This window comes from Syzygium oleosum, unplaced genomic scaffold, assembly GCF_021117445.2.
Source record: "Syzygium oleosum isolate NSW1041296 unplaced genomic scaffold, Sole_v2.1 Sole_v2.24, whole genome shotgun sequence".
Classification (NCBI taxonomy): domain Eukaryota; kingdom Viridiplantae; phylum Streptophyta; class Magnoliopsida; order Myrtales; family Myrtaceae; genus Syzygium; species Syzygium oleosum.
The window spans coordinates 2,566,856-2,589,605 of record NW_026607508.1 but is presented as its reverse complement, the minus strand read 5'-3'; the positions used below and the strand labels follow the sequence as shown (position 1 = coordinate 2,589,605).

At 38.7% G+C, this 22,750-nt stretch overlaps 2 protein-coding genes across 22 annotated transcripts; one reads left to right on the top strand and one right to left on the bottom strand.

Annotated features, from left to right (window-relative positions):
• Positions 1 to 829: 829 nt before the first annotated feature.
• LOC115661775 (pentatricopeptide repeat-containing protein At1g11710, mitochondrial) lies at positions 830 to 8,964 on the top strand. Of its 4 annotated transcripts, XM_056302659.1 has the most exons (6): positions 830 to 990; positions 2,062 to 4,317; positions 4,446 to 4,620; positions 5,127 to 6,296; positions 8,068 to 8,214; positions 8,560 to 8,964. In XM_056302659.1, the coding sequence occupies exon 2, from the start codon at positions 2,086 to 2,088 to the stop codon at positions 4,054 to 4,056; it is 1,971 nt and encodes a 656-aa protein (XP_056158634.1). In that variant the 5' UTR covers positions 830 to 990; positions 2,062 to 2,085; the 3' UTR covers positions 4,057 to 4,317; positions 4,446 to 4,620; positions 5,127 to 6,296; positions 8,068 to 8,214; positions 8,560 to 8,964. The 4 variants fall into 4 exon arrangements, with proteins under 4 accessions (XP_056158634.1, XP_056158635.1, XP_056158633.1 ...); XM_056302660.1 differs by lacking the exon at positions 5,127 to 6,296 and having other exon boundaries at positions 4,446 to 4,559; XM_056302658.1 differs by lacking the exon at positions 5,127 to 6,296.
• Positions 8,965 to 9,974: 1,010 nt separating this feature from the next.
• Positions 9,975 to 22,042, bottom strand: LOC115661769 (uncharacterized). 18 transcript variants are annotated; one of them, XR_008814401.1, is made up of 9 exons: positions 18,652 to 18,820; positions 17,992 to 18,242; positions 17,061 to 17,154; positions 15,926 to 16,471; positions 13,535 to 13,872; positions 12,890 to 13,006; positions 11,426 to 11,609; positions 11,171 to 11,283; positions 9,975 to 10,217 (listed from the first exon to the last, which is right to left on the bottom strand). XR_008814401.1 is itself a non-coding variant. In XM_056302661.1 (8 exons), exons 2-8 carry the CDS (start codon positions 18,818 to 18,820, stop codon positions 11,529 to 11,531), a joined length of 1,596 nt encoding a protein of 531 aa, XP_056158636.1. In that variant the 5' UTR covers positions 18,821 to 18,900; positions 21,828 to 22,042; the 3' UTR covers positions 9,975 to 11,528. The 18 variants fall into 18 exon arrangements, 8 of the variants coding, with proteins under 8 accessions (XP_056158636.1, XP_056158643.1, XP_056158644.1 ...); XR_008814400.1 differs by having other exon boundaries at positions 9,975 to 10,211; XR_008814399.1 differs by having other exon boundaries at positions 11,171 to 11,609.
• Between the last annotated feature and the right edge of the window lie 708 nt (positions 22,043 to 22,750).

The window sequence follows — 22,750 nt, the reverse complement described above, 5'->3', positions numbered from 1 at the left end:
TTCAAATCACGCATTACATATGCAAGATCGGCAATTTCATGCTAAACAATAAAAAAAAACAAAAAATATTTAAGCTCTATTCAAAGTAGTGTTTATAAGAACAAAACAACATCTCGCTCATTACTTGAGCCATCAAAACATGTTTAACAAGGAAAACTTTTTTAAAATAACGTAAGTGCTTAAGCAAGGAAAAAGAAACCTTTTACAACTCCAAAAAAGTATGAGTGAAGAATTTCCCCCGATTCAGCCATCTGATGACCTTATATGTGCGGTGTACTAGTTTGTGATTTTTTTTTTTGTTAATCCAATTTAATGAAGGGTAAATTTATTACAGGTGTACCGGTTTTTTTTGGTATTAACCCTAAAGTTTTTTGTGTTAATATCACGAAAAATTCCAAACTGGTATACGATAAATTTACTCTAAATTAATTCTTTGACTACCAAAAATCTAAAACTGAAATACCTGTGATATTTTACCCTAACACCAAAAATTACCATAATACCAAAAATCTCAAACTAGTACTAATAATTTACCCTCTGTTAATTTCATTAAATTAGACTAATACCACAAAAAAGCACAAACTAGTACATTGATGACATACGGTGAGTAAAAATCCATGATACATCCATCAACCGTCACGTATTATCCTAACTCGGTAATTTGACAGTAAAATTTAACGATAACAAATGGATGGTAAATTTGTTATAGACACCAATTTAAAATTTTTTGTGATTAAAAAATTAATTTAAAATATATAGGTCAATATATATATTAATTTTGATTTTTCGTCATATTAACCCATATTTTTCCTTATGGAACACTAAGACGTGCTGTTTGTTGTCAGCAACTTCCAGAGCATCGCACACAAGGGCAAGAGTCGGCGTGTTCTTCTCGAATCCTTCTCGTCTCCCTTAATCATCTGTAGACCGTCGCAGCGACCCACCTACAAGTTCGTGAACTTCGTTCGGCTCCAACTTTTTTAGCTAGAGGTTCAGTCATCCCGTTCTTCTTCTTCTTCTTCTTCTTTGCACGCATGGTGTTTGTCAGTTTGCCCCCGTTTTGCTGCTGTTCTGCTTTCGGGCTGCTAAACCCATTTCGTGTTTCGTTCGTATCTACCCACTTCAGAACTTGCTTCCACTTGCAAGATTTCACGGCGCTGGGGTCGTCCATCGTGCTTTTCTTTATGTTCCCATCGGGTGCCTATCTTGATCTGCGCGTTGTGTTCGGCATGTGTTTGTTGAATGTCTCGTTAGAACTCAATGTGGATTCTCCTGCTTTGCCGATGTAAATGCTGCTCCACTATGTGCCTGCACGACTTCGTAGGCACTGTGGTTTGAATATATTGCTAAGCTTCGACATGGATTGACTAGTTCGCGAGTTGTCTAAAAGAGAAGTGACTGCTCCAAGCGACACGAAGACATATCGAGTGCACTTTATATGCGTGTGTCGCGGAAAGAATCGAGTGAATTATTTTGCACCGGGATTTTGAATTTTTTTTTTTGTTTATATCTGTTAATTTAGTTTTGCAGAAGGCTTGCTGTTTCTTCTCACCTGTACTCGGTTTGTTAAAAGAGAAGTTTATAAGCAAGAACAGTAAATGAGCGACATTCAAGTCTATAAGAAGCAGAAGAAATTGAGTTGTGGCAATAAGAGTGAATGCTGTATTGTGGTTGCGGCTTGTGGAACAACGGCATCAATGCAATACCCACTTTTTTTTATATAATTCATATATTAAGTAGTAAAGAGTCTCCCTTTGATAGATTAATACAAACAGTATAAAATCATTACTAGATATGTGTGACCATTACTTTTTAAATTACATTTGGTAGTGCACACCTAAGGAGATCTTGCTGAGCTGATCTACCTTTCCAGTTTCAATAAGCATGTGTTAACTAATTATATTTGGCGCTCATACAATTTTTCTTTCCACTCTATTTAATGAATATTTTCCATTGGGGTATGTATTCAATGCAAGTAATCATTGCATAAAGTGAAGTCTTGCCCCAGCATATGTAGAGGTAAAGCAATACTTATATGAAAGCTGTTTGTCTATATTGCAGAATGATTTGAGCGTCAAGTTTGCTATGCGTTCGTGCTTTAATGCGTGCAAGAGAAGTTGTAACTTGGTGAGAGGATTTCATGTGGGCAAGCATTTCTCCAACTTCAATTCTGAGGATGTTGTCTTAAAAACAGTTTGTGCTCAGTTGAGGCAAAGGAAGTGGAAACATGTGGAGCATATTTTGCCGAATCTCAGTAGTTCGTTGGTAAGTCGTGTTATTTGTGAACTTCAAAACTCCCCCCAGTTAGCATGGGAATTTTACAAATGGGTGGCAGGCAGGGAGAACTATGTACATTCATTAGCTTCTTCTTGTTCTATGATTCATGTCTTGGTACGTGGGAAGAGGTTTAATGATGCATTATTACTAATGAACGATTTAATGTGTGCAAAAGGCATGTTGCCGTCGCAGATTTTGCAAGCACTGCTAAGTAACTGTGAAATGTATGATTCAACTCCAGCTGTGTTTGACGCATTGGTTAGGGCATGTACCCTGATTGGGGACACAAAAGGTGCTCATGAGATTATTCAGCAGTCCAAACAGGCTGGCTTTATGGTTTCCATCCACGGTTGGAATAACTTTTTTAGTCATCTTTTGAAGCAGAATAATATTGTCCATTTTTGGAAGAGTTATAAGGAAGTGGTCTCAAATGGGTATATTGAGAATGTGTACTCTTTCAATTTGGTAATACATGCTCTTTGTAAGGAATATAAATTACTGGAAGCAGTATCAGTTTTCTATCGAATGCTGAAGAGAGGAATTTGGCCTAATGTGGTCACTTTTAACATGATCATTGATGGAGCTTGTCGGATGCATGATATGGAACTTGCACTCAAGCTTGTCAGGAAAATGGGAATAATGTCGAGAGAGCATGTTCAGCCTAATTCAGTCACATTCAATTGTATCATTAATGGGTTCTGCAAAACAGGGAGGATGGCTGCTGCAGAAGAAGTTTTTAATGAAATGATTACTCTAGGTATTGAGCCAAATGTTAGAACATATGCAACTCTAATTGATGGTTCTCCACGAGTGGGGAGTTTGAATGAGGCATTCCGATTGTGCAGTGAAATGGTGATGAGGAGATTGATGCCTAATTCTATTGTCTACAATTCTTTATTATATTGGCTTTACAAAGAAGGAGATTTGAAGGGTGCATCTTTATTGTTGTCCGACATGATTGAAAAACGTATATGCCCTGATAGTTTCACCTACTCTATCCTTCTAGAAGGGCTGTGCAGTAGTGGACATATGAATGAAGCTATCAAAATCCACAAGCTTATGCTAGAAAAGAACCTGGCAGAAGATAATTCTTGTTACAATATTCTAATCAAATATCTTTCTAGAAGCAAGCAGGATTTGGGAGCCTGGCAACTTGTGGGCAGCATGTTTGTCCGTGGTCTAGTTCCTGACATTGTAACATATGGCACTTTGATCGATGCGTACTGCAAGGAGGGGGATATAAGACTGGCAATTGAAGTTTATGATAACATAGCCAAGTTGGAAAAACATCCTAACCTTGTTATATACAATTCTGTTTTAAGTAGTTTCTGCAATGTGGCATTAATCGATGCAGCAGAATCTTTGGTGGATTCATTGGAGAGGATGGGATTGTTCGATTCCATAACCTATAATACTTTGTTACATGGATACTGTATGAGTGGGAATGTCGACATGGTATTTAATTTGGCTTCAAAAATTGGCGATGTAAATAGTATGGTGAACACAGTCACTTACAACATACTGATAAACTTTCTCTGCAAATTTGGTTGCATGTCACAGGCAAAGGAACTTTTAAAGGTTATGTGTACACGAGGAATGTTTCCTGACTCTGTAACTTATACTACTCTTATAAACAGTCTCAAGAAAAGTTGCAGTCCACAGGAAGTGATTGAATTCCATGACTACATGGTCCTCAATGGAGTAATTCCAGATGCCTATACATTTGAAGTAGTCGTGAAGCCATTGCTTGAAGAGGTGGATAAACATACTGGAAGTTAGCATGGCTGAACACAGTTTAGCAATGCAAGCTGCGTGCACAACTCCATTGTGGAAAGATAGTTACCTTAAATTTTTGAACTTTAGTTCTCTCAAAAAATCTCTCTCCTCAATGGAGACCAAGCTGGTCGGGTCATGTGAGAAATTGAAGTTTTCTCACTAAGCGGGATGGTTTGCTTGTGATCCATACCAAGAACATCTCTCTTCTTTTGTCGATCATCCTTTTGCTCTATTGGACATGCTCTTCTTGTTTGATCTGTTGAGGTAATGTCAGTTGGGCTACATGTTTTGTCCCATTTATTCCTTTCATTTCTCTGATACTTTCTCTTTAATGTTTGTCCATTGATCTGTCTATCTGAATTCTCAACTCACGCCTTCTCTCTCCATCCCAGGACCAAGGCTGCGTACTATTGCTGTTCTTTTTAATTCATTTCCTTGTAGAGCACAGAGATGGGATGACGTCACTGGGACATGGATTGAACTGCAAGATAGACGGGTTTGTTCAGGTTACAAAATTTCTTATATGAAAGTTGCTGCATTATACACACTGCAAAAATGTTTTACCTGGTTAGTTGCTACACTAAGTTTGATGAGATTGAACTGATTGTAGATAGTTGAGATTTTAATTACTTTGTGATCTAAAAAACTCCGTCTACAGCCTCTGCATTATACACACTGCAAAAATGTTTTACCTGGTTAGTTGTTACACTAAGTTTGATGAGATTGAACTGATTGTAGATAGTTGAGATTTTAATTACTCTGTGATCTAAAAAACTCCGTCTACAGCCTTACTTTAGAGTCATCTCCAATTTAGCTGATCTTACCAGTCCAATCTCTGATAATCAGACAACACCACTATTTTGCACTGCCTTTTGACCTTTTTCTTTTCATTTTGTTTGAGAACATATATGCTTGCAGTGTTTGCTTTTGGATTAGATGTTCAGTTTGTAGTTGTGATCTCTCTGAAATTTCCAAAGCCTTTTTTGCTTTTTGGTAAGTTAAACCCTAGTTTAAAGCAGCCTAAATAAAGAATCATTTTTCACTTCGCTTGGATTTGATCTTCGGCTACTTAGGCGCACTAGCTGGATGACTTGTCAATCTAGCTATGTTCTTGTTGACGCCTAAATTTTGGCGATCCAGTTAGTCGTTTATTGCATATAAAAATTAGGGATCGACCCCGACCTCTAAACAAAAAATATTAGTTAAATTGCATATAGACACTCGGAGCATTTCATTGATAGTTAATTAAGCCCATGGTGTGAGAAAATTCAGCCTAGCCCATGAGTATTATAAGAGCCGAAATTTTCCCATTGGATAATTGAGCAATTAATCTTGATTATTATTCAAATCTTGAAAGATAATTGTTCGATTTGGTTTGATATTATCAAGATTCTAAGAGATAATAAAAGTTTCATATCAGTAAAGTGTATCTCTTATAATTTAAAATTGGGAATTTTAATCTAAACCTAGTACTGTATAAAGGGACGTCCATTCACGTTTGAAGGGAGGGAGGCCACATAGTAGAACACAAGGCCACAAAATTTGACACACGACAGAAAAGAGAGAAGAGAAGTCGTGATAGATGGCCATAATAGAGAGAAAAACATGGCAGTGGCCTTGAAGATGCTGATCCAACATTGATGTGTGTGGTCTTTCTTGTGAGTGCGGTTTGACTTGGTCAAAGCATCCACTTGCGGTCAAATTCAAGATGCCCACCTGGAGGATTTTCGTGTCCCTCGCACGACACGGGTGAAGAACGGACGCTCCCTGCGTGCTTGCTGTTGCCATCTCGCCATTGGACCTTGCACTCACGCTGCTGCTGCGTCAGTCTCGGCAACGCAACTTCAACGACACTGACGCTCGCTGCCTTCATACGATTCATCACCACGAGTCCCTCGGTTTGTCTGACAAACGCCGGAGTTGCTGTCCCCATCGCGAGGCTTCCTGCACCAGGACATCCGCCTGCACCGAGAAGCTGCCCGCTGCCAAGCCGAGTCCCACTGCGAGCTGCTCCTCGCCGAGCCAGTCTGTGGCTTGGAATTTCTCTATTTTGCAGGTTTCTCTAAGCTTTTCCGTGAATCGAGGCAACCATTGAAACGACCAGCAGCCCCCGTCGCTGAACTCCGTGAAGACACTCAGCCTAGCACCTCATCCGCGGCTGTCCAACGCCGGTCATCCTTCTAGCCTCATCCGCAAGCCATGATCCGGTTTGATTCCAATAAGATTACACGTGTTCAAATTAGGTAATTATTCCATCCGATTTGATATAAATTGTTTAATTGCTTAATTCGGATAGATTTTGTTATCTAATTAATTTGATTGAGATATTAGGCATTATCCAATTAGGGATATTGATTGAGTCGATATAATTACTAATTTGATCCGTAAAGATTTCGGATCATTTTTTTAACTAATTCGACTTAATATTTGGGTAATTGTTGTGCCCAAAGATTGCGGTAATCTCTAATTTAATCCGCGAGATGATGGGTTATTTTTTAGATTATCGTAATCTTTGATTTGAGATTTTCGTGGATTACGTGTGCGGATTTGGTGAATATTATGTTGCGATGAGTGCTTATCCTTAGCTCGATTGTTTCCATAAAAAAAAATACCAAAAATATCATATGCATGCCATATAGTTTGCACGTTAGGAAATTACATGTCACGTAGATTAGACTTCATTTCAAGATAAAATAAAATCCCAAAAATATTTGATTATTTTGGTGTGACTAATTTATTTACTTTCTTGCAATTTGCTTGCTTTGTTATTTGAGTGTTAATTTCATTGATTGCGCACCCACATGATCACCTCTTGCATGTTAGTGGATAAGTTAAAATCAATTCAAGCTGCCTGCAAAATATTCTTCTAAGGTACCGAAAGGGCATTAGAGTAATCTAGCGTAACCAAGTTCCCGAACTCATAATCTATGATTCGTAGGAGTAAAGTAAATCTCCCAATACTTTACTTGGGTTTCTAATCTACCCACCAAAAATAGATTAGTGGCGACCCCTTAATGAAAATGATTTGCATGTTAAGAACTTGAACCAAGTTGCGAATTGGTATGGGCTTTGGAGAGCGTGAATTGGTATGGGCTTGGGAGAACCCGAGCTAGGTTTAAACTTAGTAATCCATTGACTGAACCTTAGGTGGTGTGCACCCGAGGTTAGGTCGCGACAGCTCTTCATCACAAAAGGGACCTCTTCACACCTGCCCCCATTATAATACCCATGCAACTGCTAATGGTGATCCTGAAGTACTGTTGGATCATTTGCTTCCACGAAATGATTACTGGTGAGGTCATTGGCTGCAGCATCTCTATTTGATGACTTGGTTTGAAAGTAAGCTGCATAGGCCATGTCGTTATTCTTTTCACCTACCAGGACACATCTTCTTTGGTAAAGCGAAACCCTGATAGCTCCAACGAAAAGACTTTCTAGGTGGATTAGTAATTTATATGCCGTTATACTCTTCCTGCGACCATGCTTCAATGCTCGTCTCTTGTTTACTGCTTTTAGAAGCTGTAATCAGCTTTTAATATCTGATCACGGCAGTGTTGTGTTTCTGCTTTTTCCATCCTTGACGAATGACTGTTCAGTTAAAAGCTTTGTCAAAGAACTCAATTTCACACTCTTGGACATGATCTTAATAGAAGTTTCAGGTGGAAGAATTAAATTCTGGAGAAGAAAACCTTGGTCTTTAATCTGCAAGAGAATCTTCTTGGAAAATGACGAATATGTATGCTCCAATGGCTTCTTCATTTGCTTGCTGGTGCAATTGAAACAACATTCTATTTTGTTGTTTTTCCTGCAAGAGAGTAAGATTTAATAGATGCTTGATAATACAGTCATCCAGACTTATCAGAGAATGGGGTCAAACCATAACTTGATATAGTCATGGAGATATTCCATGCTAGCTTGATTTCATTTTTCTGTCCTTCAGTCTCAACTTTTAACCTTCGTCTCATGACTCTAGTTCCTACTGATTGATTTTGTGAGTAACTTTGCTATTTACAGGCTGTGCACCTTTGACTGGTAAAAAGCTGCCGCTTTCAGATATCATCCCTGCAGAATCACTCTGGACATTTTTTCAGAAGCATGTACTCTTCCTTGAGTTCAGTTTGGACTGAGAAGTGACATTTCTCAGTTTCTTCTACTTCAAAGGTGGCATACAACTTTACCACTGATTGGTTATGTGGAATTAGTGCAACCGTGGATATAGTTATTGTTCCAAAACTGAACTGGATCGTTCTATTGGATTGTAAATTGGAAAACTGAAATCATCTCTTTTTCTTTTCTTGTCAAGCAAGAAAAAGGGAACAATCTTTTACATAACACCATTTTTGCCCCCGTCTATTCTGATTTTGCATGGTTCTGAATAATATCTACTATGCTACTGACAATAGTTTAAGTTGTAAATATGTTTTGCGATGATCCAGCAGAATATTGTTATTTAGTCTCTTTGCTAATTTCTTATGTTGGCTTCTGTTCTCACCTCCTCCACTCCAGGGAAAAAATGGGGACAGTCAGCGGATAAAGAGGTCAACAAGATGATCAATCACATGGTGTAGAGCTTCCATGATAAAAAAAAGTATCGTGCATTCTTCCCCCGATGCAGCACGGGTGCCTCTTTGTACAGATTTCGGTACACTGACTTGGTGTAGAACCATTAAGGAGATCACTTTCTTAACGATGCGGTATTGATGTTGGTGGTCTTTCTGTGTCTACCTCAAGGGGTCATTGAATCCACGATTCCCCAATAAGATGGGAGTAATTTTTTTAGTGAAAGAAATGATGAGTTGTTTGTAATGAGTTCAGAAATTTAACCACCAAGACTTTTTATTCCTTTTGGTTTCACTAAAAGATCGTATTTTGTTGACATAAATCATATGAAAGCTTAATGGTTATCTGGTATATGTGATGGATGACAGATCGCAATAAACCCGAAAAATCTTGGATCAGTGATCTCTCTGTGCCATTTGTTCTTGGACCGTCTCGGAATTCTGGTCCTATGGTGGAGGTGTTCATAGACCCTCTTCTTTTCTCTGCAACATTTATCAATTCTTCGTTGATTGAAACTCTTGCTGGTGAAGTTACAGAGCTGCCTCGTTAATGAAGATAGCATCTTATTACTCTGTGCTATGCTTGAGTGGATATGTTCTTTAATTAGGGAGTAAAAACAATTCTCACTCATGCTTCTTATGTTCTCGTGTGAACATCTCCAACCATTCCATGAAACAGGTCGAGTGAAAAATGTTACCCTCAAGCTAGAGGAACTCCTAGCGTTACCATGCAAAAAGTGAAAATGCAAAGCGCTATTTTTCGTTAGACCGCCTCAAAGCAAACTTGTGTATATCAATGGTGAAAATAAGGATAGGCTTATGCTTCAGGCAATTTGGCTTAGAAAAAACTACTCGAATAAAGGATGAAAAGTACCATGTTTTGCAGGTAAGGGTAACAGACATTTCAGGTGAAGGAGGGGCGTTTTTCAATTATGTAAAGAAAGTGCCGGATTAATTGAATGACGGCCAATAATGCGCCGCAACCCTTAAATTGATTCTGTGGAGGTATCACGGGCCAAAGGTTATATGGACTTGAACTAAGCTTTTTCACGAACAAGAGACTAATAAGTCCATCGAACGCACCCAAGTACGTGATGTTTTTAAATGGTTTGACATAATTCACAGATAAAATACGTAGTGCTAATAAAAAGTAAGGATAGTAAAATCTCGATAGGCGTTCGTTAGAGTTTAAATTATAGAAAGTTCCCAGCTCCCATACAACTTCTGATGATTTTACCAAGAAGACTGAATCTTGTTTCATAAAGCTAGTGTTAGGACACTCTGAACATACATGGAGGCAAACCGTCAAATACAAGCAGAAAAAGGAACAGAAGTGCATAGAAAGACAATACTAAATCGCAATTAGCAAATTAGCGTTGCGTGATAAGCAAACATTAGCAAACAGAGTACTAAGTTGCAATTACACAATTTCACTCCACGTTAAATGGGTACAGCAATTGATATGTTCTCAAGCTCCCAGCAATGCCACTATCAAGAGTTCGATACTCGGTCAAGTGTACACATAAAGATTCAGTAAAAGAAGCAAGTCAGCATACCTAAGGCTACACTACAGCAACTTTATTCTTGATTCCTGGGGACCTGCAACTTAGGCATACAAACATTTGAGGAAAAAGAAATTAATGCAATCGTAATTAAGAATATGTCAGACCAATGATTAGATTCAGCAAACCGTTTTATACCCTCTGATGTTAACATGTCTCTACTGTAGAATAATTGGCTGTTGACACTATCATTGACCCATCTCAATTTTGCCCAGTAGGTTTTAACAGGAATTTTTCACACTCAGACGATGAAGAGTTTGCTCTGATATCAAACAATTCTCAACAATTCCATGCACACTGCAAAATTCTTAATCTTAGATGCATCTACCCAACTCCTGATGCTCACCCATAAAGTCCCTTGTATATCCCAAATATTCAACTCGAGTATTTTAAGCTAAATTCAGCTTCTATATAGTGATCCTGGTCACATCCGTGGATCAAAACTCTCTTCAAGAGAGGAAAAAATAAAATGCTGAACATTATAAGCTTCAGAAGAGCATAGCCTAATACTTTCAGTAATCTACATTGGCATCCATGCCAATTTTGGAAGAAATGACCTGCCGAAGTTAAATGCTCTAAGAATATTAATACCCTATTCCTCAATCAAGACAGCGGGGAGAGCTGGCCAAACGGTCAGTGGAAAGAAACATCTTTTTCTACACAGCCAAAAGATCTACAATCATTTCTCTTAGACAGCCACTTACTTCTCTTCCCCTAAGACCAAGTTACAAACAAAGGTTATAAACTCATCAACTATGCCAACATAATAAAAACAAGGAAAGTATGATGAACATGGAGAATTATTTGCATGTGTTCTATAATTGCTCCAATGAAAGGTTAAAGGTAGAGGATGCCCGAAAATGTTACAAATGCTTAGTAGCTATAAGAGAGTACAATGCATAAGAAAATCAATTCACTTGGAGTGACGAAAGCAAGGGGGTGGACTTATGTAGCTGGCAAATGACAATTCTGAGAAGCAAAAACAAAGAACTTTACCTGAGCTGACCCCATTCAACTAAAGTAAGACCAAGAACCCAAATGGAACCTGAGACAGAGCCAGAATACCAAGTCCTAACAGAAGTCATCCTTAATCGAAGCCTAAGAGCGATCTATTATTCCAAAATAACACTTGATTGATCATTTTTTTTTTCATATGACATTTCGTTATTCACCAAAGCAAATATTCTGATGAATGGATGTTCTCACATGAAGTTACTTTCAAGTTAACATCATGAAGGTTGCAACTTTTACCTGCTTTTGCGAATATCGATCAAAGAAGCAACCATGTCTAGCGCCAGTTGCCACTCATTGTAGCAACCTGTCTCAGTCAATATGGAGCTGCAACTCCATCTTTCTACAAATTTACAACTCTGGCACAAATGATGATTGTTCTTGCTGGTCCAAAACTAAACAGAAGCAGATCTGGTGCTACTGTCTCCATAATCAGTCAAATTACCAAAGAAAGTGAGGAAACAAAGCAAGATCAATTTCTCCACAAAGTTATAGACCTCTCAAAAATAAATGTTCTTCAAAAGTACACTAAGACAAGAATTACGCCAGATAAATACACAGGAATGTTTTTTTCAAAGGATAAATCGAGTCTTGAAATTCTTCAACTATATAGAGTTAAGAGAGATATCTGCAGGTCATAGTGCAACAGAAGATCAGACCCAAGAACAGAAAATTCGGAATATTCACTGGTTTATCTTCATATCAAATATAGAATGTTATAGCTCAGTAAAACCCTCTTCCCATCATGACGGTCCAGTATTTCCATAACTACTGTAACTAAATTTCTATTAAGTTCCTGCACTTACACTTGTTCACATATTTGAATCATAATACAGTTAAGAAAGTCATAATCCTTGTCTGAAAAGGCTAGACAGCACCATTTCAACTTAATAAACTCTGCTTCAAGAAGCAAGTTCTCACTTTTATTGCAATGTCAATATCTCCTAGCAGTAGCAAATTACAAAACAACATTTTATGGAGCTATAAGCAAGTTTGAACTAAGTTTAGATCCCCGTAACCAATAACAATATTGCCAAGGTAATATGTTAGCAATTAACACATTTACGCATCTGAATCCAGTTTTAATTGAAGATGATCTGTGATCTAGCTTCTTAGTTATTTTTGCTTATACAAATATATATTAAAGTTTCTTTTCTGCTTAATTCCCCCAAATATTATCTTCAGCTGATGTTTCTGTCAATCAGACTGTTATACTAATTGCTGAAGAGGTATAAAAAAGCGTACATCAGGCATTAATTTCAATTCCTTTATGTAGGGGAAAAAGGTCTCGAGAGATCAAGAAAATTTAGCTTCCTAGCCTAACATAAGAAGCCAGGATCAGAAATGCTCAAATCAATAATATAAAGTTTCCTCACACGCCCCCATGAAGAATCGATAGCTCATTTTTTAACCGCAGCACAAATAGCCAAGCTCTTTCTGGAACCATCTTTTTACAAAATTAGCCAATACACTCCGTGGAACTGTCAATAGGAAGGGATAAATGGAAAAACATCGAAGCAATTGAAGGAGACTCAGAAATATGACAATTTATGCTTTGACCTATAACAATTATCTAAACACCAAGTAAAAGAAAACAACAGTAAGAGGGCAAACGATAGGGACAATGGACTACTATTTAAGACATGTAGATGACGAGGGTTCTTAATCCTTGTTACCAAATCTTCTAGCAATTATAGGACGTACATCATCAGCCTCAACCAGAGTCTCTAAAAAGGGAAGGAGTGATACTAATGCACAATCTGATGGATCATCAAACCAACTCTTAATTGGAATTCCATTATTCACTTGCAACCGGAAGACCTGAAATAATCAAAGTGAAGCAACCCCCAAAAGTGAGAATTCTATGTAAGGCAAAAGAATTTCTATTTTTCTTCACAACACTTCTTTGCAAATATAGTATGTATCATTAGGATGAATTTGCACAAAACACTCTGAATTTGCACTTTTCTTCTATAGATTTAAACCTATTGTGTGCGTCCTCAGCAAATAACTAATTGGATTCCCCAATCAACACCTTTTTAATTGATTTGTACCACAAATCATAACTGAGTTTCTTAACTTTCTTATAGTCAAAAAATTCAGACAGATTTAACCGACAGTTTCATAGAGGATTATTGATATTGCAGTCGAACTTCAATTTTCAGGGCGAAAACCAGAAGCTTTTAAACTAGAGAGTGGATAAGGTAATCAAATTAAAAGTACATGGGTAAAGCACAACTGACACCGCAAAAAATATGAGTACTTGCGGTAAGCACAATAAGGAAAATGAAAGTGGAAGTCAGCAAGAGGCAAAAATTGTAAATTAATAGGAAGTGGACAAGAGAGTACCTGTGGAGAATTATCAATAATAGCAACTTTAGCCAAGTCAACACCTAAGACGGTCAAATCTTTCGTGTAAGTGCCATCACAAAAAGTACATGATTCACGATAAAGTCGATGTGATATTAGCTTTTGGTATGGATCCAGTATGTCAAGCAGTTGCTCTGCATAGATGCTTTGGCTGGCTGTAAAGATTACGACATTGAACATGTCTGCAACTCTCTCCAAGAAGGTTTGCAGATAAGGCCTTTTTTTGACATATACAGTGTGCTCTTTCATATTGAAAAAGACAGTAAAGGTAAAATCAGCATCATCACAGTGCTCCAATGTAGAATGGACGAGTGTCTCTGCAACAATTACAACCGAGTGCAATGGCACTTCATATTAGATATTATTCATGTATGTATCATGGGCTAAGTAAATAAGAGAATCTAATTAAGGCAATCGATTTCACTGGCAGATGCACTTTAAAGCATCTTCTCGAAAGATTAAACATGGAACAGACAAAAACAGAAATAATATCCACAGCCAAGTATGGACGCAAAATTATTGGAAAACACCAGCTTTTATGCCTGTAAATTACTTGCAAGCCAACCGCAAATATTTCTGTCAATTCTACAGAGCTTCTTGGATTTTTGGTTAATTCTATCAAACAGACACTAATTTGCTTAAAAAGGGTTGAGACCTAGTCAGCAAACTTGTGTCATTGGTGCGCTTTCATCTTCTAGCTCTCTTTTCTTTTTTGGGGGCAATCAGGTCATCTACCTCACTTGATATGAGTCTTTTTTTCACTGGCTGTTACTGACATTGAACACTGTCAAATGGCTGACTTTTTCGAAAATTGACATTTTATGCAAATGCAGTTCCACACACACACACACACACACACAGACGTCGAGAGGGGGTTTGTAGTTGCCCATGCAAACATGGGCAAGGGTAGGTGAGGGTGTGGAACTGTTGAGAGTATTTGGCCGATAGGGGCATGTTTGTCTATTTCCTTTATTATTTTATGTATTGCGGCAATAAGGATAATATTGTAATTTTGGCCTTTTGGCTTTATTACAAATAGATAGCTTGGGGTCACGTAGACCTAACCAGGCATTCAGTTCAGCTTTTCTCTCAACAGCAACCCTTGACAATGCATCGCCAGTGCCTGGCAGTGTCAAGCAACCCTGGCCAGCCACTTACCAGGGTCCTGCCACTCTCTCTCTCTCTCTCTCTCTCTCTCTCTCTCTCAGAGGATATGGCAACACTCCTACCTCCTTTGTAATCAGACACTGATGTCAGTAATCGTTAGTGATGATGGACGTGACTGCTCGAACCCAAGAGACCAAGAAGATGTCATTACTCAAAAAAGACAAAAAAAAAAAGTAGAACTCCTATAAGTTAGCTGACATAACCCCTTATCTCAATGGGATCTTTAGCATCGTATGAATGTGAATAATTTAGAGAATAACTTACACTTTGTATTCTTGAACTTCTTTCCCAGAATATAATGGAAGCTAAAAGTGAAATAGTGGAAAGCATCCTTAAGTGTTTGAGAAAAAAAGGTTTAACTGTTTATTTTGAAGGGGAAAAATCCAAATTCTTTTGCAGAAGAATAGTTTGACTAACAGGCACCATTCACATTCATAGATGCCAGTCATTAGAGTTCAGAAACTTCTCTTGCCTCACATAATACAGTTACAGTGGCAACAAAAAAGAACAAGACAGCTACAAACTCATCTTTACCAATTAAACTTATACGATCCTTATATTATACTTTAAATTTTTGCACAACTTGCAAGAATGCCCAAGTTTCATACAAAATTGTCCTTATCACTCAAAATTGTATAACATATCCGGCTCTCTGCTTCTAGAATAGACAGCAAACATAAGCTTATTTACAATATTCATTTTTTTCCTGATGGAAAAATCATAGATAAGACTCTGTCATGGGCTTTCATAAGACAACGAAACTAACAACAAATATTGATACATGACTATGAACGGTGATGATTAGTAGAGGAAAGGCAGCCCCAGATGAATACTGCATTCTTTTAGAAGAAGAGTGACTAATCATTTCCGAAATTGACATTAAAAGTGACAGAACCTTAGCAGGTGTCATAGTATCTTCACAAGACATTGACTTTGGATTCTGACGCTTTTCTGTATAAAGGAGAAAATGGAACAACAATATTTTCCTTTTAAGGGATAAGAAACAAAGAGGAGAGAAGAGCGTGCAGGATCAAAAGTTTCTCCCTAGGCTATGAAAATTGTTCTCGACAGATTTTTCTTTCAGTCTACCTATCCATACGCATAGATAATTATAATCGTTTATATACTTCAACCAGAGAGAGATAGAGAGAGAGAGAGAGAGAGAGAGAGAGAGAGGGGCAAATTATAAACTAGGCTTCTTACCATCAAGATCAAGCACCAGTGTCACAGACTTCCTTTTCTGAATTTCCTTGTGCGATGCTGTGGGTTGAAAACTCGACACTTCATCGGACAAGTCAGGTAATGTTCTGATGAACAACCGTGGGTCGAAGCACTCTGCTTCGTCCATATCAGAATGGCATTCTGATTCAGAGTTGTAGCATCTCATCTGATCAATTGACATATAAAAGCTGGATCCATTTGGATTAACTGTTCCTTCTTCATGCGACTTGGTATCTTCAATTGCACTAGCAATAAGTGTACTCCCTAGAAGTGGTACCATCATGTATTTGTCAGAAACATCAAACAACATACTTGACTCATCACCCTTGTACCCAGTTAAAGGCGTTAAATCAGTCACATCCTCATCATCCATTGTAACATCATCAGGTCGTAAACCCGCTATAAACATGTCAGAGACATAGAAATCTGATATACTGCAACTTTGGTAGTCACATGACCCCTTGTATTCAAAGCTTTCATCTGCCTCCAACAATGCCACACCAAAATCACAAGTGCTCCCTACCAAATCTGCTAATGAAATCAGGCATTCAAATTAAGCTCGTCAAAAACTAATAACTCTATGAAGGCATGCACACCAGGAAAATAAAATAGCCTCAACTCGACAAGCGGGATCAGCAGTTCCTCGTTAAACAAGTAATGTTCATACACAATAATATTGAAGTGACCGAATGATCTCACAAGTAAAGGATAACGAAACCTGCTTCCATTTAAGAAGCAAGAATTTTAAGGATTGAGACATGGGATTAAATTTGTGGAGTATAATTGTGCATTAATGAAAAGAAACACCCTGTGGAGATTGAATACACTATCAGGTAAAATTATGGCATCCTTGGCAGCAAAGGATGCTTACCCAATGCCGTATCCAACAAGGAAAAATGGTGCTTAAAAGAAAGGTAGGGGAAAAACAGGATATTAGTCACATCAATTTAGATAAACAACAGTTACATGATCTCTCCAACAAGAACTCGTTCTCTCCCTTATGGTAGTTGCAGCAGAGTAACAAAAGGAATGTAAACAGATGACCTGACAAGAGAGAGCGCAAAAGATACTATCTAGAAGCAGGAACGTCTTTAATGGATGAGAGTCAAAACAGTACCAATGGAAACACTTTCTATGCTGAGGAGTTCATCAGGCTCCAAAATGGGAGAAAAAATAGTCTCCAGATTAGTTGGACTGGAATGGGCATGTTCCTGTAATTAGCAAACTCCAACTGTTACATTGGCACAGGATACATGACAGTAATGACTATTTCAGAGCATATTGAAGAAGCAAGCTAGATTCTGCAGATTGGATATACAGCTAGAAATTACTGAGAAGTTGCCCCACTGAAGACAAAATTTATGAAATTCGATTAAAAAAAAGACTGCTTTTAAAAAAAAATAACTTTCTCTATTGCTGAGCTAATTTCCTTGGTTAAATATCTGCATGTTTCAACTTGATAATACAGTTTCCAATTATGATCCTTTTCAGTTTCACTTAACACTTGATAATATGTCATGTTGTTTGTGCCCACCTAACTAATCATTCTAGTCCTCCCTGTGTTTTCACACTTCAACATATATTTAATCACAAATGAATATAAAAATAGATGCATCACACAAGTAACCAAAAGGAAAAGCTAGCCTTAGAGATTCATTTCAGACAAACAATTAATGAGAGAACAAAAATCAGAATATGAATGCATAACTGAGTTAATATCTAGCTAAAAACGATAAGAGAAAAGTGCCAAATCCTGACTGATGCTCTCTCACACTTCCCAAGTACATAGATTTGTCAGATCTATCCTGATTATCTGTAGCATCATCCTGCCAGTTTATTAATGCTAGTTAGTGATGAAGAAGCCTGCAGGTTTGAGGGATGAGTAAATTCCTTCACACTTTTGGCATGACTACTTATGAAGTCTTTGGCAAATTGAAAGGCTTATTCAAACACAATTTGGCCCATATAAAATTAAACATTAAATTAAATTTTAAATAGTTTTGCTCATCAGAAAAACAGAGAGTGGTGAAATCTAAAGAATAAAATACCATTTTTCCTGAAGAAGATGAATCAGCTAGAAATGACACCTGCTTCTCTACATAACCCTTTTCCTCATCGAGTTGTCCCGGTTTGGCAATGGCTCCATTGCAGTCACTGTCTTGAGTGGCCACTTCTCTGTCTGAAATAGTAGGCACAGAATACAGAATGCTCAATGGAGAGAAGCTGATGATGCAAATGATCACTATATTTGCTGCCTTTGTGAAAATATATTGGTTGCACCTCATTGTATCCAGTGTCACTAATGCAAGATGTGACACATTCAATTATGTTCATATTTAATATATTCAGTAGGAGGAAAGTTCAAAAGTTCAACATATACAATAATCAACAACAAGTGGGTAACTGAATTTTCCATCAACTGTTACATCATGGGAAATCTATCGCATTGAAACTGTTTTATTTTTCATCAATGCTATAAACACAATGAAGTCCATAAAACAAATACAAAACGATTTCCACTAGATTACTATTTAACTGGGAAAGGAAACTGAATGAACAAAATGCAGTTATGAGAAAGGTTATTAGCGATTCACCTGATATTTTAACTTGAGGACACATCACAGGAAACAACAGAAACAGGGATAAACTTCATGCAGTTAGTAAAAGGACAGCTAAAGAATAAAAGACGAAAGATTGTGATTGCGTACCAGTGGAGAAACCCAGAGAAGAAAAGTCAGATTCTGCAGTTTGTTGAGTAGTTGAAAAATCAGAACATGATTTTTTTGAAACTTTACATGATTTAGGACATACACAAAGACCATTCGCTTCTCTTAAAGAGGCTTTGCCTGGTTTGCTTTTCATTCTTAATGCTGGCATTTGATTGACGGTTCTGGTATAAATGACAATCTTGACCCAGAAACATCAGCTTAGGAAGCAAGCGCCCTTCAATCAATCAACTGCAGCAGAAGAAGTATGACGATTATGAAAGCCTGCATAAACAATGAAACGCACATGCTGGAAAACAATAGGGAAGAATGGCATGAAGCATCTCTAAGTCGTGCAATACGCTAAAGGAAAAACATCAAATCCACAATGAACCATTCACCCAAGGCAATCCTTTAAAAAACTGGTAGAAATTTCTCATACGCAATTTTTTTAATAATAAAGAGAATGCAATTAAGAAAATACCAAGGGTTATTGCCCTTCTACAAAATGGCTTCAGAAGGGAAGCCACCCATACACTAAATTATGCACGAAAGATAGTTTCTAACATTTCCAACAAACTAGAACTACCCAATCCAATATACCCACAATACTAGAAGTGAAGTGTGTAAAAACTAATTATTGCTAAAAGAATCCCAAGAGGATTCATCTCATTGAAATGCCCTCTTGTTTCTTTCTTCCCAAGTGAGTCAAAATACGAGCAGAGGAATCATCTATCAGTATTTCTTCTTTCCAACACACAAATCAATGGCCCCTCTGCAAGCCCAAAGTTCATGATGGGAACTACTTCAAATAACCCACTTTACTACTAAAATAGCTAAAAAAGTATTCCAAATCTATCAATCCAATTTCAATGGAAAACAAGTGTTTCTTCTCTTGAACAAATAATCGTTTCACGGACTTAATCTCTTCTTAATTTCTGGATGATCGGGTTCCAAGCACTCTTTTCTTAGTATGTGGATCCCAACAACAGTCCTAGATATCTTATAGGCAACTTGGCTTCCTTACAACCCAGAATTCAAGTAAGCACATGCACATTTAAATTTTTGCCCATTGGAATGATTTCACTCTTTCGGAAGTGCACTCTCGGTCCTGATACCGCTTCAAGGATAACTCAATGCACCTCAAGTGTAGAATGGCTGCATATCATTGTCAATGACATTGACGGGGTCATCTATAGATAAAAGATGAGAAATGGAAACATCATTACAAGCATTGCCAACCCTGAACAAACTAATCAAACCTTCACCAACAGCTTCAAATCCCTCCATAACCAACACAAATAAGAACTTGACAATGGATCCCCCTGCTTCACATCCTCTAAAAGATTCGAAAACCTCCTCAACCCCATTGCACAAAACTGAGAAAATTGGTGATGAAATGCATTTGGAATCCACTAATACCATCGGTTGCCAAAGCCCACTCATCTCAGCATTATACATCCAGAACTCCCACGAGACAAGATCATAGGCCTTTCTCCAAATCCAACTTGCAAATACCTTTTCTAAGGCAATCATCTAAAGTCTCATTGGCAATCGGAGCAACATCCAAAATATGTCTACCTTCTGAAAGAGTGTTTTAGTACGGTCCTACTAGATGAGGTAAATCCTTCCTGAAACAACCAGCAATGAAATTCGCACTAATCTTATAGGACAATGCTCACCAGACTATGGGAGGAAAATCCTTGAGAGTATTGCACTGGTCGTCTTAACAATCAAGACTAAGAATGTACGATTGAGGCTACCCACAATCTCTCTGCAACTAGGGAACTCATTGAAAACTTTCAATAGATCTCCACCAACAAACTCCCAATTATCATGGAAGATTCAACGTGAAAGCAACCAGATCAGGTGCCTTATCACCTCTGCTGTCCATGGTTGCTCTTGTAATCTCCTCCTCCTCCTCCTCCTCCTTGGAAGGCATTTGCCAAATCTCAGCCATACAAGTAGCAAGAGTAGTCAAAGTCAATAATCCTCATAAATAAACCATTGACACAGAAAGTACGACCTCTGTTCATGTCACACCAAAACACAGTGCCAGTACCCAAGGCTAAAATAAGTTTTCTCAATATCAAGCAAAGATCTAAATTTATTCATGGTTTGATCATATTATATATCTCTCAGCACCAGGGATAGAGGCTTATACCACGTATATATATGCCCAAACATGACATATTTACGCAATTGGTGATAAGACAAACAATTTATCTCTTTGCAACCAAATCACAAACAAAGATCCACTACTTGGAACACTGAGTAATGCAATTGCCTGGTTTAAGAATGGTTAAATTGAAAAAGAAATTACAAAAAAAACCCACCCTTTATTTGGTTCCTGTAAATGATAACCTCAAGATAAACCATAACCTCAGAAACCTCAAACTACCTGAGAAATGAACCTTCCCCAGTCAATTCAACAAATACATACACGGCATCCATTTGACATTCTGTTCTTCACTATCCACCTAGCCAAAAAACAGGACTACATGACATCCAAAAGAAGAACAGCCACAATATCAGAAAAATTTCGGAGAAGGCAGAGTTGCCGAATGCATCACTGCAACTTCAAGGGCTCACGAACATAGAAAGAGCAAAGGAAACGATAGACGTTCAAATTAAGCGGAGCGTGCGATTATGATCCACCCAATTAGAAGAGAAGTTGACGAGCTCACGAGAATTCCTCCCCCCCCAGAGACCAAGTCAACTTAGTCAACCGGCACACGGCAAACTCATCCTCATCAACAAAATTCGCCAAAAAGAAGAGAAAAGCAGCAGCAAAAGAACCCACCGAGCCTCGCTGCAGCTGTCACGTTTAACAATCACAAAAAAGAGTCGAACTTGCAGACAATCAACCACGAGCTAAGGAAGAAAAGAAACGAAACAGACACAGACATGGCCCCCGGTAGAAACCCAGAAGCGAAAGACCGCACAAAGCGCAAAAATCCTCGAATCTGAGCGTCAACGGCCAGAGCCACGGGAAGTCAAACCGAAGTCGTCGCCGCTTTTCAGCGAACGCGAACGCAACCGAAGACGACCAAAACGACACGCAGCTCCGAGAAGCCGCAGAGGCGAGAGGAGGACGTCGCGGGGAGCACAAATTACGCAGCTCACGCTCGCTCGTCCAAGAGAGAGATAGAGAGAGAGAGAGAGAGAGGAGTTCATACGACGGCTGCACAGTCACGACAAGAAGCCGCGAGTCCTCCCCCGGCGAGGAAGGCGCGATCACGCGGCGGAGCGGGAAGCGGGGTCGGGAGGGAGGATTCCGGCGAGCGGCGGAGCCGGAGGACATGCCCAGCGGGAGCTCGATCTTAGAGAGAGAGAGAGAGGAGAGAGAGAAGATGAAGATGAGACTTTTGTTGTTGTTGTTGTTTTTCTCTCTCTTCTCTCCTCTCTCTTAACTTCCACGAACGGTCAGCGGAAGAAATGGTGCTGCTCCCGCGAGTGGACACGTGGACGGCCCGGATCGGATCCTTCCCCCTCCCGCGGGCGGGGCGGGGCGGGGCGCGAGCGACCGGTGGAGCGGCGCCACGTGGGCCGCGGCGGGGGGGGGCCGGCTCAGCGCGACGCGTCCGGCACGAGCGGAGGAAGACGGCGGCGCGCGTGTGGTCCGGAGGAGGGAGGACCGCGCTCCTCCTCCATTGCTTCCCCACATGGGTTCTCGGCTTTTCCCCCCCGCGCTTTCTTTTGTAATGGCGTGGGAGTTTGATGCCAAAAAAGCACGAGAAATGGCAGGCGACTCGAGGGCTAATGACATGAATAATTCTTGAATTTTGACTTAACGTGTCATGTGATTCATGAATTTTATCCCAACGTGCGATATGATCCCTGAGCTTGTGATTTGTTCGATGCGGTCCCTAGACTTTTTGGACATGTTCAATTTAGTTACCGAATTATATGAAAATATTTAATATTGCACTTGCGTCAATTCAAGTTCGGGAACAACATTGAACATTGCCAGAAAGTGCGGTAACTAAATTGAATATGTACCAAAAGTTAAGGGACCTCATTGAACAAATTAAAAGTTCAAGAGCCACATTACACATTAAGCAAAAATTTATAGACCATTGTTGTCATTTTCCTTTTACAT